We start from the raw sequence: 18,464 nt of genomic DNA, 5'->3' as shown, positions 1-18,464 counted from the left end.
AAATCTGACGTATAACTTATAAAGAAAATGTAATTACGAGGAAGCTAATTATTTATTTTTAATAAAACAGTACAACATTTCTGTCTGAAGATGATTTTGCAAAAGTTAAATATAATTGCTTGATCTTGGATGAATCTTATATATACTAGTGGATTATGAGTTTTATTCAGTGAATGCTTTTACAAAATGTCCTCCCCATGTTACAAGTAATTTTGTTGTGCATTTACATTTTTCAGTATTACTGGAAAATCATTCATTTATGGAGCTCATACTGTAATTATTTATGATGATGTAATTTTCAGACACTCCTCCTGTGTCCCCTGGTATACCAGATGTGCGGGTCGATGCATCATACACCATTCCCAGTATAAATATTAATGGTTATGAAGTAGAGGATGAGGTATCATCATCCAATTTGACCTCTTATCCTCATGATGAAGACACATATAACCCCAATTTGAAACGACCTTCACCTGATGAGCCAGAGGACAAAGTTTCTATTACAGATCTGCGTCAGGTACCTCCAAGTATCACTCTGGAGGAATCATCTTCTACCAGTTACAGTCCTACAACAGAGCCAGATAGTGGTAGAATTAATGAAGTGCCAGTGAAAAGGGAAGCTCCACTCGCTGAAGCGTATTATGATGATGACAGTAACAGTGACAGTATTTCAGCAGGGCTAGAGTCACTTGAGGCTGATGAAAAACAGGCTCCAATAACACAGCAAGCAGTGAGGCAGTCTCAGTGGAGTAGCAGTAGAAAGATAAGTGCGGGTGGAGGAAGGAAAGTAAGCCTTGATGACTCTGTCACTCAGTCCCTCATGGCTAGTTTTGACAATGTCCCTGAACTAGGTGGAAGGCTTGATATGGATTCTACTTCATGCTCAGTCTGCTCCAGTGAAGAGGTATCTGCTACTTCTAGACTTTCATCAGGACCTTCTCCATTAGCAACATCTGGCTCAGGGCCATCTACAGCCCGCGATAATACCTTAGTCTTCAGTTACATGCCTCATGTTCCTCCTCCCTTATCATTTGCAGATAAGGATGATGATGATACACTAGCATCAAGCAGTGATTCCTTTACACTAGAAGGTGGTCCACCAGAATTGCCCTCTCCTGATATTTCATCTGGAAGTGAAGCAATGGCTGCACTTTCAGCCACAATATCCCCTTATTCTTCCTCTCTCTCTCCCTCTCCTGTTTTGTCTTCCCCAATGAGTGAGGCTAGTGCATTACCCAGCAGTACCTCAGTATCCCAGGCCAGGAGTTCAGGGAATGGAAGTGGCAGTTTTTCTCCACAGCCATCACCAACTACCCTCTCAGCTCCAATTTGCTCACCTGTCTCCTCTTCCATGAGTGAGCTCTCACACCAAGTTAACCCATTTAGTTCACTTGGGGAACTGAGGGTTGATTTTAATAGCCCTCCTCATTCGGCACACGTAATGGAAGCTCATTCAAGAGACAATCAACCTTTCCAGCCTAAGTATAATGAACAGTGGCATCCTTGGCCAGAGAGAAACCAGTTCTGGACCCTTAAGACTGGAGCAAGTAGGCTCCGTTCACCTCATCCTGAATCAGTGGTGCCAAGGTCAATGGGTCAACCTGCTACGATCGGACTGCAGTTAGGTGTTTCTCGGTCGCAACCCAAGGGAAGTGTGTTACCTGCTGGACAAAGGTGTTTTATAAGAGGAAGAAAAAGATCCCGACCTCCAGGTCCTGAGTCTTAGTGACATTAGAAACCAAGCTAGTTTGGATAATGCTGTTCACCTGACTAGCTGAGATTGTGTGCCATCCAAGTTAGTGAATGCCAAAAAAATAAATGCTCAGAAAAGCTGTAACTTGATGTCATTGAGCATTATGCTATGTGCCAGAAATAAAATTATCAAAACTTGCCAAACATAGTTTTATATAAATATGTATAAACATGTATGTATGTATATTTATATATATGCATTACTGAACAGTACATGCACATGTGTGCAGTATGTACATATTTAAGTATTACATACTTTTTTACATATATATGTACATATATATATTTATATACATTATATATATATGCATTCATGTACATTCACATTAACAAACATCCATATATGAATATATGCATACATGTATATATATATATATTATATTCACAGATATACTCAGACATGTATATGTATGAATGATATACATATACAAAGATACATAGAAATATAGATGAATAAACATATTAACTTACACTTTGTATGCATAGCAATTGTATATGAATGTACACATATACACTGTATGTATACATGTATTATTCAAATACATAAATGAAAAAGTAAATAAATATATATCTATGTAAATGTATATATGCACTTACATATACAATACATGTAAAACACATGCACACATATATCTATTTATCTTACCATTTCTTTAAATCAACACTAAAATGTGCATTACATTACATACAGTACACCAATTTGAAGACAGATAGGAGCTCCACTGAGTAATGATTCTTTTAGTATATAGTCGTTTTTTCCACAAGGGAGGAATACTGCTTTGAAACAAGTAATTCTGATGGAAAACTATAGAAGAGATCTTAAACCTGAGGAAAAACTAAATCAGGAAGATCAAAAAGGAAATAGTACAGAAGATGGAAGGACATTTTTCAAAATCAGGAAAGATTTTTTTTACATGAAAAGGCAACACTTTATCGATCATGAAATGCGGCCTGTCACTGCCTTTGAAAACTATGTTTTCTCATTCTTGGTATCATCACCCAAGAGGGTAATTTAGAAATTTTTGCTTCCTTTCTTGTTACATATCTGTAGTTACTGAATAATTGATTTTTGAAAATCACTAGTGATAATGACATAATGCTTATTTTGGAATATTCTGTTAATGTGTCCTAACTCATCCTGTGTTCCTACATGGGAAAATTACAGAATTGTTATGAAGTGGATAGTTTTCATAATTATTGCAAGTGTAAATGTACAACAGATAATTATGAATATTTAATATATATATGAAATAACCAAATTACTGTAATATATTCTTTACAGACATACCTATATTGTAACAACATACCAAGATAAAATTCAATTTCTGAATTTACATTGAACCTTGGTTTTTTAATACAGTACATATGCAAACAGCTTGCACAGATACATAAATACGTACACACACATGCATACTATATGTATATGTATATATATAAAATCATGTTCAATATTTTAGTGATTCGATATATATATATATATATATATATATATATATATATATATATATATATTATATATATATATATATATATATAAAGAGCATTTTTTCACTGCAAAGCTAACAACATAGTATATTTATCTACTGGTGGTGGAATTCCTGTAATACTTATATATGTGTGTATAATTCTATTTATATATATACATATATATATTTATATTAAAAGGTACTGGTTGCTATAATATGAATATGAGATTAAAGTATGAACCATACAGTGTTTGTCCTCATGTAAATACATACACCAATAGTACAGATACAAACACTTTCGTTTAATGACTAATTTCATGTCTCCATTCATACATATCGACAAGCGTGTATGTACATGCTGTACATATACCTGATCACTGTAAACAATAATGTTTTTGTATGACATTGATGCTTAAGAAATCCCCATGTCGTTTTTTCTCTCCATTCAAGTAAGTTTGTTAGTGGCATGTTTGAGATTCTTGTTCCCTTTAAAGGAGACAGTGTGACAGTCAAAGGAGCATGTTCAAGGGTCACCATTTGCAAGTATAAATTACTATTGTCATCTTAGAATGAAATCCTTGCTAGTCGTTGGCTAGTTAGTGGAATGTTTTAAATGAAGAAAAATATAATGACAATATTACTGCATAGGAACTTATAGATAACAAAAATGTATTGTGGTCAGAGTCTTTGTAGCAATTCTAATGAAGCAATAGTCTGGTGACATACTGACGAGATGTTTGTCTGTCAAAGGAAGAGTTTTCTTTTCATTGTATTATTTATCATAGCTGGTCTAGCACAAGTTAAGTTTGATAACTTAAGTTGTTGTATGTAGACATGATAGTATGAGAAGTTTGTAAATGCATAAAAAGAGTACTATTTGAGTGATTTTTACTTTAATGTTATAAAGTTTTGACAAATCTTAGGAATATAAGAGCCTGGACTCATGAATCCTAAACATATGTTTTGTTAATTTATTGGACGTTTTCATTTGCACTAGAGTTCAGCAATTCTGTAAGCTAGGCATTTGTTCCTACAAATAGTATTTCTGGATCTAAATGCTTGGCTTTTGGAACCTGGCTTACTAATTCCAAAATTTTTTTCCTGGCAGACACTTCTCACAGTTCCAACATTAAAACCCAAAACTATTCTTGCACTTGTAATTGCAAATTTGATGACCCTGTATGTAATGTGCTAATTAGGGTAAGAACTGGTTTGTCTTTTGTATACGTACTTAAGTGTGCTCATACACACTCATCATTGCTGGAGTAGGAAAGACGAGAAACTTGCATGTTCACTTCCCTCTGTTTATGTTATTAAAGGATTTTTTATATACTGAATTATAGTAGTTTGTAACTCAATGGCTTTAGACCATGCATTGGTAATGACGTATGACTGATGATCCCAGAGATTAGATAGATTTATATAGTTTATTATGGTAGCTGTTGTATGGGACAAAAGTGCTTGCCTTGGGCATATTGTGGAGCCCAGTCTCTCCTAGGATTCATAAAACACACATCATAATCGTACATAGTTATTTAGTTATGAAGAGAAATTTTGATCATCGTCTCCTGTGGGAGACTTGCATAACTATACAGTTAGTGGCATAAATCCTTTATAATGTATGGCATTATATGTTAAGGGTGTGTATGTCAAATAGTTAAAATGTCACAGGTCTAAGTATATGAATTTATGGAATCCACTGTGACTTTTGTATATATGATGGAAAGTTTATAAAGTTTTATAGTTGTAATTTAAGGCAGTGCTGTGATTAGCCATACAAGATCTATATTATTATCCCCAGTAAGAAAAAATAACAATATAGTGTCCGTTTCAGTCATTAGCAAACGACAAGAAATGCCCATTTTTTTTATTTCACCTTTCTATTGTGTGTTCAGTCCTCTTTTAAATTATTATAGAGACAGTGTTAGTCAAACTATTGCATTCTTAAACCATGTTTGTCATGACACCACAGTTTGAACTAAGACATTACTAGATATTGTGACAGTTTTAACTTAGCAGTAGAAGTAGTAATGACAGTAGTGAGCATTGGGTAGTACAGTAGCAGCAGCGTTAGTGATATTGATAATGGAGGGTTTTCAGGTAAGTGTCTAAAAAATGTCCCTCTCTCTCTCTCTCTCTCTCTCTCTCTCTCTCTCTCTCTCTCTCTCTCTCTCCCCATACCTCTATTTGGAGTAGGATGTAACGCAAACATACTAAAACACTCATGTTGAAATGGCGGCATATAATTTGTTGCCCTTTAGTAAATGTCTGAAAGATTTAGAATGTGGGAACAAATGTGATACTTATTGATCAGCAAAGCATCTGAAGAGGACCACTTACTTTTCAAGAGGGTTTCTTAGTTGTTAGTTATTGAGTACACAAAAAAAAGTTGTGACTCCATAAAGTTATTATTTGGCTAAATGTCTCTGAAGACCAAAGAAAATTGCAAATTTGTAAAAACTATTATGTATTATTTAGTTAAAGTTTTCTCTATGACAAGATAACTGTAACCCAGGATAATTGAAAATTTCAAACCCGTAAAGTAAAACAGGTTTACCATGGATTGTTACATTATAATACATTTTTTATGAAGTAAATCTATGTACTCTACCTTCCATAGTTTAGAAGGAAGAGGTGCTACTAAAATATGAAAAATTGTCATTAGTTAAACTGTTATGAATTATGTTTTAGATACAAAATAAAAGCTTTAATTAGGTTACTTCCAAAGGCACTGTAGAATAAAGAGCCTTGCCTCCGTGGTCAAGTTTAAATAATGATGACTGACTTTATAAAGAAGGCATTCTATAGTATTATGTAGGCCATGTTACATCATCGGTTAGCAGGACACCTAAGTCCACAACACTTTTAAAAAAAAAACATTTTGGGATTCTGAGGTTATGGAGAAAGTTAACTATGCAAATAATTTAATAAAGTATTTTACGTTTTAGATCTTTCTCTCTTTCTTTTATTTTGATATTCTATTTGTTTACAGTAGTGTTCTTTATCAATGAACAACATTATGTTTGAAGAGAGTACTGTGGGTACAGTAACCACCACAATAATATTGGATATTCAGAGTTAGTGTTTTGCTTTATGTAAACTTTGATGTTTAACACAGCATAATAGTTCTGAAAACCATTAAACTTCTTGTAAGCCATGTGAAGTTTTAGTTCTGTTTTTTATTTCACCTTAGATTTTTCATTTATAGAGATAAGGTAAGCTGCCATTATTTTGCAAAGAGGTAATGCGTACAAAAGAATGAGGTCATTTGATTTTAATGTCAAAAGCATTGATATCGAGCTGGTAATAAACATAATCAGATCATAAGTTTTAGCTTTTTAGTCTATATTCACATATTGGTCTCTTCTGTGCTTACCACACTGAAGAGGAGATAAGATGTCTCAAAACTAGTTGTGAATTATAGTAGAATCCATGAACTTATGGTCTGACTTGTGTGTTTTCATGATTTTTATTCATATAACGCAAATAAATCAAGAACATATTTTTTAATGGTAGTGTTCACTGTTGATGATACAAATTGCAATGGAAATTAATGCAGATTGTAGTGGAAAAGTCTTTTAGCGCAGCCTTTCATTATCAAGTCTATACAATATTCTGAGTGTTGCAGTCTCCTAGTCCAATAGACTAAATTTGAACACACCCGAGTCAATTTTATTTTTGTGCATTGTGTGTGGTCTCGAATGTTTCTGTTAATCCGCAAGTTGACTCTGTCTATGTTTTGAGATCTTTTAATTTTAAACTTTAGACTTACTTTTTGTCACAAAAGTAAGATTAAGTTGAAGTTACAGCAGGCTTGATAGGTGTTGTTAAATAGCACAGTACAAGGCTTAACTACTTAGGAGATTTCCTCTGCAAATAAGTTTTATTTCCATTGAACCATCTTATTAAGAATTAACTTTTATATAAATGTTCCTTGAACTTATTTGGATTGTAAGTTTTTCATTATAGAAGCCCTCTTATTAATGAAGGTACTTTTTGAAGTTAATTATAATGGCTTTAATTAGTTGTTGTTATAGTATCTCATGGGACCTCAGATTATGATTATTTGCTACTATTATCTTAGGAGTTGCTCATAAGAGCCAAAGCCCCTGCTGGAACATGGGCAACATAGCCTAACAACAGCCCCAGTTACTAGACTAGGTGCAGTACTATGGCAGTTAGTAATAAAATTATTCTTTTTTTTTACATAACTGAATATCCAGTAACTCAGGCTTAGCTGTGAACTTAATTTTAAATCTTTGATAGAAGGTGCTAGTGTTTTTCATAATGCTGGGTTCTTTGACTCTCGCCTAATCCTGCTGGTCCAGTGTAGAATACGTCTTGAGGTTTGTTGAGTCCTTCTGAGTTAGCTATAAGTTTCTTATATCTATTAGTGGCTTTATATAGATATTAATACTCTGGGTAATTCTGTATGTGTTGGAAACATATGATGAATCTAGTATACTATGTGTTAAAGCAATGTGGACATGTTCTTAACTTTTGACTTTCCAAGTTTTCACCTTGAATGATGTTTTAGCAGTACTATACAGTATTTGCCTCCTATCTTGATAATGATATACAGTACATAGCATCATTTAAAATATTAGTTTTTCATATTGGTTATTTTTATGAAATTATAGCAATTTCTAACTGTTAAAACTTACTTTAGCCCTACCTAAAGGCTGTTTCCAACTCATAAACTAGTGATCTGAAGTATTTTTGCCAGGTCTAAGATTCTCAGCCCCCTCAAGGTGGTGTCATACAATTAGATTATCTGACACCTTTTATCATCTTGCCATCAAAGTCTGTAACAAGTAATCAGTCTTACTGGCTGAAGTGAAATGATGTAGTTGTATGTGTGTTAAGTGGGGCTGCAGGAGTGCAAACATACACAACTTCAATTTTGCCACATACTGGCTACTTGGAGCAAAGTTTAACTGCAAGATGTTAAAAGGTACAGGAAGCATGCTCTTGTGACATCGCATAGAGACTTTGACCATAAGATACATCTCTAAATGTCCCTGTGCATATAAACCTCCCAAATATTTGTTGAATTTTCTCTAGTCATAGTTGATAGTTGTTAATGCAGGGTAAAAATACACTCTGACGTTCGTGTGAAAAGCAATAGATCTGCCACTCCTTAGGCATAAGATTAGGCTAATAGTGTAAAAAAAAATATTAAGAGTTGACTCCTGTGAGTTACTGAAGAAATTTGTGTTCATTCACTACTGTGTTTACTTATGCCACATAATGGTACATGTGCCTTAAATCTGAGTGCGATAAAAAAAATCTTGAAATATTTCTATTTGGGTTTTTTAAATGCTGTAGTACAGTGGCTTAACACTGACTCTGATAAAAGGGTTTGATAGTTTAATTTGCACATTAAGTAAACTTTAACTTGTTCCATCAGTGCAGAGGCCGAAATAATTGCTTTACTAAAAATAACAGATTTTTTCAATTATGGATTTCCTTCTTGAATTTAGCCTATTTTTCGTTTAATTGTACCAGAACACCAAAGGATGGCAGAGAAACCTGAAAGGAAATGACTAATTGCTCTCATTTAAAAGTAGTCTCCTGTGGTAAACAATCATTATCTCATTGGCCTCATAATACTTTGTAATAGTGTACTATAATTGTTTCTTATACCTCTATTTTATTTTGTTTCCTTCTGTTGACTCAGAAGTGGTCTCTTCTGTTGCTCCAAGCATTGCTGATCAATAAAGCCAAGAAAAAGTAGCTATACCTATGTCTTTTCTCTTCTTGAAGAAAATAATTTGTCAACATTATTTTCCTAGGAGCTGGTTTTTCCCTGCAAGCATCATTAGCATCTTAATAAATATAGAAGTGTGATTGTGATTTTTCTCCTTTTGTGTGGAACTATAGCAAAAAGTAGAATATAGTAGGATTTTTTATATTATTTTTCATATCATTCCATTCAGTGACAGACGAATTGCAAAAGTCTCTCTCTTTCTCCCTCTGTCTTATTCTCCATTCACCCCTACCCCCTTTTCTCTCTGCCCTGAACCTCTCTCTCTCTCTCTCTCAATTCTATGCTGTAATTGCGTGCCTTTTTCTACTGTTCACTTTTATAAAACTCGTGATGGAAATGATAAGCTTAAGAGGTAAATAAGATTGTAGGTGATGCTATCCTCCAAAAAGTGTTGCTGTCATGTCTCACTGGATTATACTGTTTAGAAAATGTGATTTGTGGGTTGATCTATATTTATGTTCAATTGCAGCGTGGTGATTAGAATGTATCACTACATACTTTGTTTACTGTTTGTCACCAGTTTTGTTTACATGCCATGAATGTATGTAATTTTTTAAATGACGGTACCCGAACACTCATACGTATTCCTGAGAAAATGAGTTTAATGTTATTCACTTTAACGTACGAGTTTATTACTTTTTATTTATTTATTTTATTTTTGCATGTGACCAAAAAAATACATTATATATATGGAATGTAGTCCAAAATATATATATATTTGTTACTCGCTTTGATAAGATAGTTAAGATTTTATCATTGTTAGCAGTACTACTGACGAATCGGGAGACATGACAGAATTCAGAGCAATATTAAAAGCTTTTCTAAAGATGTGAAGGGACTATGACAGAAACAGTCATTTTTTAGCATTTGAAGAACATGAACAAATGTGTGGGTCTTGATTCATTCATGTAGTGTAGCATTGTGCATGTACCTTGCATTCTTACATATTTAAGTGAAGGTGAATCACAAAACTACATTGTATTACTTGTTGAATAGTTGATTAAAAAATTGTTTCCCCGTTTTAGTAAAATACAAGAAGTGTTCTCGCTACGTTGTTGAAGTAGCAATTGTGATATGATGGATTAAGCTACACGTGAAGGGAAGTCAGGAGATCGATGACAATTATCATTTTGCCCTGTTCGAACGATATACAATTTGATTCAGTGGTTTTAAATTATTTATTGGTAAAGTAATATTGCTAGAACTGTTTTAGACTCAGTGTACATTATATAACTTTCTTTTAACTAAGAGTGGCCATAAACAGGAGGAAAGACTGGGATTTGTAAAGATGTGCTCTTGGGATTTCATGATTAAACTTCAGACATTACTTACCGCCGTTTACCTCTTGAATTCCAGTCTGACTTCTCTGAACTCCCGTAGTTTTGTCCTCAAGGAAAGGTTCTCTTGCGTTAAATCCGTATCTTTGTACCTGTGCGACACTTTCTTTTTCACTTTCTACGACTTTTCTCATGTAAATGTAAAGCAATTTCATAGTCTGTACAAACTCTTTCAAGACATGTTGATTAGACATCGTTGCTTGTATTAGGGAGTCTTCAAAATATGTTAGGTCAAATAATGACGTCTTTCAGAAAGAAAGAAAAAGTAAACTGTTTTAGAATCTGTATGCTCCTCTTCTTTCAACTTTAGCAGCAACCCACATTCAAGAATACAGGGAAATTATATTAATAATATATGTATTATATATATATATATATATATATATATATATATATATATATATATATATATATATTAGAAAAAATGAATGACAAAAACAATTATAGGAATGCCGTCATCTCCACCCAACCCAACAAGTACTTACATCGAGCTGATTTTTTTTCTTTTTTTCTTTTCCCCAAAGCTTGATACATCAGTCGGTTATTCTAAGGCTGTGGAGATGACTTGTATTCTGCATTCGTTATATGCATATATATATAAAAAATATTCGTATATATATATATTCTTTTTTACCCGAAAAAATGCCCTTTTGTCATTCTTCAAAGTGATAGATTTAAAGTGTGCTTTTCTCTCTCACTTCTCTCTGATCAGGGACGCTCAGTTTTTACTTCTTACAAAAAAATAAATGTAAATAGATCAGATGATGTGTTTTAATGTACATCCTCCATAATTATTTATATTCAGTGATCAGTGGGACGGCAAATCAATTACTTAGTGTGGTCCAGATTAAAAAAAAAAATCTAACGCCAGAAAAGGTAAGTTTGTAATATTCCCATCATGGCAATGAAGGTTGCTGGACGCAAAAACATTTTTATTTCTTTTTATACTTCACGTTCTTTACAGAGCCCCTTCGGCCCCTAGAGCTGCAACCTCTTTTATTCCTTTTACTGTACCTCCGTTCACAATCTCGTCTTGGTATATCCACCCTCTCCTAATGCTTGTTCAATAGTAGGCTACAATGCGGGGTTTTCCTCTTGTTACACCTTTCAAACCCTTCCTCTCAATTTCCCTTTCAGGGCTGAATGATCTCATAGGTCCCAGTGATTGGCCTTGGGCCTATATTCTATATATATAATATTCTTTCGATTAGCTTACCACTTCCAAGTATTGACAGTGGATGTTCCTGTTGACACTTATTTCACATCTAAGCCAATCTAGATTAAAATGTTTTTCGATGGATGATTAGTGAATATTTGTAAATAGATGCCTCAACAATGAAGGATAAAATCTGAAATTTATCAAGCATTGTAGTGATAAGATACATTATTAATATTAAGATTTTTCCACCCAATCCTTTTTGTCGGGTGTTTTTATGGCTTAAATTGTCTGTTGTACGTTATTGACATCATAAAAGCAGAAGTGGCTTCCCAGATTTTTCTCCATTTGTCCGCCGCCTCTGAGTGAGGGCTGGGCGTCAAAGTGGAAATGTTTTGGCAGAAATAAGTCTCAAAACTCACAATTAGAGCTCCACGAACTGTCGATCAACAAGTGTGTTTTGATTCCGCAACGAATGGGGTCTTCCTGTTCTCTCTAGATGTCTATGAGTTTGTCTCTGCCTTTTTATATATACTTATAGAAAAGGAGCCTTAAAGAGGTTCACTTCCTTAAAAAATTATTAGCTTTTTAATAAACATCCTTTAGTACCATTATGAAATACAGTACTTAAGTATTTTGTGACCCCCTAATACAGTAGAATCAGATTTTGTTACAATTTCAATTTACACAGCACGCACATATGCATAGGCAAGGCTACATATACTGGTATCAAGCCCGATAACAGAGAGAGGTTAGCACTTCAATGGCGTGATCGGTATGGTCTTGACCTGCCACCTCGGTGGTCGAGAGTTTGATTCTCGGGCATTCCATTAAGGTGTTAGAGATATGTATATTTGGTGACAGAAGTTCACTCTCGACGTGGTTCGGAAGTCGCGTAAAGTCGATGAGAGGGTCTCCAGTAACAACAAGAATGAACTAAGTGCAGGCCAGTGACAACAAGAATCAATAAAATGCCAAGCGATAACATGCCACTGGTTCCATGCAACGTAAAAACACCATACAAACAAACATGCGTAAATTAAATACAGTCCCGTGACTACGTGAATATAATGAAGTCCACGCCAGTGAAAACATACATCACTTATAACCAATCACTGGTTCAATAATCACCAATAGCATTCATATTTTTAAAAAAAAAGTTAAAATAAGTCGATTAAGGAAAGTAGAGCAGCTGAAAAATGCCAAAAACCTACAGTTCGACAATAAAGAAAACTGCACCATCTATTCATTTTATTTGTTTATATTTTTTCATGACCTAAGTATTGATTATCAATAACGTTAGGGTTTGTTCCCAAGTGCTCCAGAACAAAGTAGGTACTGACTTTTTTTTTTTTAAGAGATTATACTCTTGTCCGTGTGAGCGACTCGGTTGAGTCGGTTTCTCATTCTCAATAGGTGAAAGGTTTCAAGATGGTCGTTGGTGTAACACCATTCTATAACTTGACGTGATTGCTGAAGGTGAAGAGTCCCTGTCTACCTCGAACGCTGTCTTTAAACTTAAGTGGAACCCTCTGTGTGATTGACTTCATTTGTAATGAAAAGAACACAGAAGTGACCAGTGAAACAGGCAGGTAGATGGTCCAGTGATATGTTTACCATTTTGGTGTTGGCTGAGTTTTACCTTGTATTGGATGATATTTTCTTTTTGTTGACAAGATTGACTTTCATAAGAACATTATGCAAGGACTATAAAGACGTTTGGACCTAGCTGACATAATTGTAGGTGTGTTACGCGGTGAAGCCCCTATTTTTATGTGGTGCCTTTTTTGTAAGGTAGAGTGTTCGAGTTATGTGATCGCTTACCTACTTCTTCTTCTTCTTGATAATGCGTTCTGCAGTCTGATTTTCTTACTTGATGCTTCTTCTTAATGTTAGTTCTGGATTAGTAATCTTAGGAGATGTTTGAATGAGATGAACGGCAGAGTTTCTTTCTTTACTGTGCAAAGAATTAGAGTTACACATACAACTACAAAACTTATAAATCTATTGTTGGACTCTGGCAATATTTCTGCTTCTATACTCAACGACGGCTGCCAGTCCTCTCTGGCTTCTTTCAATCTCAACTTGAGCCACCCTCGGTTCGAATTTGGCACCACCTCCTTATAATTATGCTAAGGTCACACATTCACGTATCAACGCACGCACGCCCACGCATGAGCGGAAATTGGTAGTTGGCAACAGCTTACGCCAGTAAACCGTAAATGTAACGTAAAACATACGCAAAATCGTAGACGTACGGTGATGGGTCGTCCGGTCGCTAAGCTCCGCCCACCAGGTCGCCGTAGCCCATTCCAGTTTTGAAATGTTCAAAACAAGTCGTGGGTGGTCACGCCAAATGTCACCTGACGTAGCTCCAGGCATTGCACGTGGGAGCCACGGTGACTGCTGCGGGGTAAGCGCTAGGGTCACCAGCATCGTTCGCCGTCGTTGTTTTCTTTCCGCGGCGAAGCACGCGGGCCTCCTAATTGCGCTGTAGCCTACGGCGAAACCGATTAACACATTTACAGCCCTGTACGACATGGCAACGCTGTAGCGTGGTATAAAAGGTCAGGTCGGCGCCCTCAGGTCAGCTGTTGTTTCCGTCTCCCGAGACCAGCAGTTTCCTTCAAGCACTCTCCACAACGCCCTTCAAGATGCCGAACCTCCTAAAATGACCAAGGAAGGGACCATCAACGTCACATCTTGCAGGACCTTCTTTCGGCCCGGAAAAGACTCCTACAGCCACTCCTACAACCACTCCTGCAGACATTCAGGACGGGGAAAAAGTCAACTTCCACCTACAGGAGTCGGAGTTGGATGAGATTCTGACTGATGACAGCGACACGGAAACTCTCCATGAAGCTACCCCATTGACGAAGGACAGAACGTTCCCTTGACGGAGGATAGCCAAGACGTCGAAGATATTTATTTCTTCTGAATAGCAGTCTTACTATTAATAATGGTGTAACAAATAATGTAAATATTTGAGAGGAATTCCTTATTACATCTAAAAAATATTATCTTGAATAGGTAGAATTCCTATTTATTTCCAAGAATGATAAGTTATTAGATGTTATTCTATATCGCTTAAATATAAATCGCCCATAGTCAACATTTTTATAAGTAAGTGTATGTCTGAATGGTAAATTTGTGATGTTACATTAATTACATATTATATATATTACAGATGGCTACTATCAAAAAGTTACCATAAAACTGAAATAGATTAATTTGTAGGAAAACAACGAAGAGACGAGCTGTTACAATGATTGTTTACGTAACGGCAAGCTCTGTTCACAGGCCCGCCCTTTTGTACCCTGCGGCACCACAACGGTGGGCGTGGTCTTGACGTGAAGTTGACGTACATAGAACGTTAGTTTCAGGTAGACCTCCGACCTTGCTTTCTTTGCGCGTACATTTGCGGCGCAATTTACGGTGATGGCTTTATGTCCGTTAGCCCGTGTCCTGTTTACCAGCTGTTCAAGGTCATTTCACCGCGATGATGCCCACGATCCACATACGTGGGCATACGCCGTCGTGAAATTGGAGGCGTTGAACAGTAGGGAAATCTGGACTCATGACATGAATTGAGAACGAGGAAAGGGTGGAGAATATACAACACTCTCATAAGTTACGACAGCGTCCAGCCAAGTTTTTTTAATATTGTCGGATGCCGCCGAAAACCTTTGACTTAATTCACGAATATCAATTACAGAAGATCAGTATCAACGTAAGAAACTTGTAGTAACTCTGAGGGAAGGATTACTGATTTCGAAATTTGTAAAGTTGTACTCTATTTTATTTAATACAGAAATTAAGATACGTAGATTGTGTGTGAACTGAACACTTTGATACAGTAACGTCTGAAACAAAGGTATTTACATAAATATATACATTAGAATATAATAAAAAAAAAACTACATGAATCCTTTATCATAACCACAAATCATCACATTTGATTATAACTCAAAGTTGGGCAGGTGGTTCAAATGGACAGGCTTATTCGGACCTTGGCTGATTCGGACCATGTACTGGCTCATTCGGATTTTTAAATGCAGTTTTACGTCCTGAACAAGAATTTTAAGTAATATTTATTCGGACGACTGTAATTAACCCCCAGGGGCTCGTACTAAACACGGCGAAATACATTGACGCCCCAATTCCTGGTGGCTTTCGTATTCGCGGGGACGAACGATACGGAATGCTTAAATAGAAATGCCCATTGCTATGATATAAAATTATTAGTATGGGTCCGAATCAGCCTAGCAAATGGTCCGAATCAGCCAAGATTAAGGTCCGAATCAGCCTGCATCCGTTCAAATGCAGGTTGTTGTAGGTCTACCTCAATTTCTTCCTTCATGTGGACCCCAGCTCGGAGACGCACGTCCACGCGCGCGGCTAAAACAAAACGTTTTGTTCCTTGTGTGTCCAGTCCGATAACGCACCGGGATTCGGAGCTGCATTCTTTATAGAAGCTGAGTAAGTCTGGTGCGAGGTCACAGGTTAAAGATTTTATGACAGTCCTAAGATTTAAATTGCGATGGTGTTATGGTTCAACTTACTGTGACTAAGGTCTTGTTGATCAAATTCTGGCTCACACACCAAAGCTCAACTCTCTCTCTCTCTCTCTCTCTCTCTCTCTCTCTCTCTCTCTCTCTCTCTCTCTCTCTGTTTTTACGCTACCCTATCTACTATTATTTCTTATAGGTATCATTACAGGTGTTACTACAAAGTATTTGGTTCTACCAAATGCTGGAAATGGGTTTTTGTCTTTTGTCAACATGGGTGCCATATTTAGAAGATCCCGGAACCAAATTACTGTGTTGAAAAGTATTGCTTGTTGCTACGGTTAGGTTATTTCGTTAATTTTATTTTTCTTGATAACGGTTACCATTTTGTACGAATGCCTTTAACTTCACAATATCATTTTGACAGAACAGCCGTCCATGTTTTGTCATTTTATTGGAAAAATAGAATATATATTATATATATATATATATATATATGTATATATATACTGATATTTTTACCACGAAAATCGTTACTTGACGTCAATGTTGGATTTTATCAGGGGCCTGGTTTTAATATTTCCATTTCTGGGAAACCCGATAACAGTACCAGTGCCTCAGTGGCGTGTTTGGTATGGTGTTGGCGTCCTACTCGGTGGTCACGGGTTCGATTCTCGGCCATTCCATTGAGGAGCGAGAGATGTGTATTTCTGGTGGTAGAAGTTCACTCTCGACATGGTTCGGAAGTCACGTAAAGCCGTTGGTCCCGTTGCTGAATAACCATTGGTTCCATGCAATGTAAAAGCACCATACGAAAAAAAGATAACAGTACCCGTAATTCTTGCAGAGCTTGTCATAAGCACTTTTACTCGTTGTGGAAAATATTGTACTTCAGAAGCCTTTAGGACTTTTAAAAGAAGGAAAAGCAAAATTATATGTATATAAAATTAATCTTTTAAGAGATCACCGACTTACTGCTTGGGAGATCTTTATTGGAGTGGGTGTGACCGCGCTTATGACTTGTTAACTTAAAACTATAACAAATAGACTAGTTAGTTACGCTATGTGTAAGTTTTAGGTAAATGAAAAGATATCTGGGTGTACATTTGCAACTGAGAAAAGTGTTTTAATATTTTACTGTATGGAAATTACACCGTAAATATTCGAAATAGGACATTAGTATTATTGTTGAATGTAAGCTGAATGTAACTATCTAAAGCCCGGGACGCACCACAGGCGGGTGGACAGATGAAAAGAAAAAAAAACGAGTATAGTAACATAGTGTGACCATGGAATTGTTAGGAATCTGTGAGAGTAAGAAGGCTAATTTAACACAGAAGTGCTTGACAATTGGTTGAAGTTACAGCTGATCGATGAACTGTAAGCAAAGTCTGGGGTATTTTGCAAAACGTTTACCTAATTTAAGCTCAGGGTCTTGCAAACAGCCGAAAAGATGGGAAGATTGTGGGCTGCAGAATGTATACGACGACAGGTTATAGGAGCAGTTAAAATTGTGCTTGATGGAGACTGGTCACTTAGCGATCCATCGTATCCGGCCAAGACCACCGAGAGAGATCCGTTGCGCACGCGCGCACGCACACACGAGATAAATAAGAGGGAGAGGATGTGCATAGTTTCCAATGCAAAGGAAAGGATACATTTTTGATAATAGTTGCACCCTGCTTACTTATGTCTAAAAAACTTGGTTTGAAATTACACGCTAAGATGAGCTGAACAAACCATTTGCATATTTATCGACCGAAGCAGAGAATTATGCCTTTAGTGGTTATTCACCTGTAGTAGGTTGCAACTAAGATGGAGATGGGTGGAGGGGTTACAAATTTCATCCCCAAATATCCACTGAAAAACAGAAGGGTTACGTTGCTAAAATCTCACTTACTAACTAGAAAAGGCACTTGAATAATTTATATCTATATATCTAATATCTAGATAAAATATATATATAATATATTATATATATATATATCTATATATAGATATATATATATATTATATATATATATATATATCATATACTGACATACATGCGCGCCCGCACACACACACATACGTACGTGCATACACAACAATATCTTGCACAACTTTGACCCCGTCGACTGCTTCACGTAATTATTGGCTATTATGTCCAAACTTTCGTGTTGAAGAACTTGAACCTTTATCCGCCCTTTGTGTTTAAGTGAATTTTCATGGTTTAGTTATACGTTGTTTTGTATTTTCCATCGAGTTTTCACATTTTCTTGTCAATTTCTTAAATACTAGGAACTTAAGCTCTATATAATGTCTTGTGCCCCTACAAGAGTGGTTATATGACCGGAAATTGGCCCCTACAATGATGTAACAATGAATATTCCGTTTATCACCATCCACCATGTAGCACTTTTTTCAAACATCAGGTTCAAAAAGCCAAGACGAAAATATGGGTTTTCTGTTGTTTTATAGTTTTCTTACGAACAT

The 18,464-nt window shown here is 35.9% G+C and overlaps 1 protein-coding gene across 1 annotated transcript in view; it reads left to right on the top strand.

Moving 5' to 3' along the window:
- Window positions 1-11,087, top strand: part of LOC135202286 (voltage-dependent T-type calcium channel subunit alpha-1G-like) — a 146,353-nt gene extending 135,266 nt beyond the window's left edge. Inside the window, 1 exon segment of the mRNA XM_064231595.1 lies at window positions 303-11,087. Coding sequence (XP_064087665.1) covers window positions 303-1,726 — 1,424 coding nt within the window. The 3' untranslated portion in view covers window positions 1,727-11,087.
- The last annotated feature ends 7,377 nt before the right edge of the window (window positions 11,088-18,464 follow it).

This window comes from Macrobrachium nipponense, chromosome 30 (genome assembly GCF_015104395.2).
Source record: "Macrobrachium nipponense isolate FS-2020 chromosome 30, ASM1510439v2, whole genome shotgun sequence".
Taxonomy (NCBI): domain Eukaryota; kingdom Metazoa; phylum Arthropoda; class Malacostraca; order Decapoda; family Palaemonidae; genus Macrobrachium; species Macrobrachium nipponense.
This window is presented reverse-complemented; position numbering and strand designations above follow the sequence as displayed.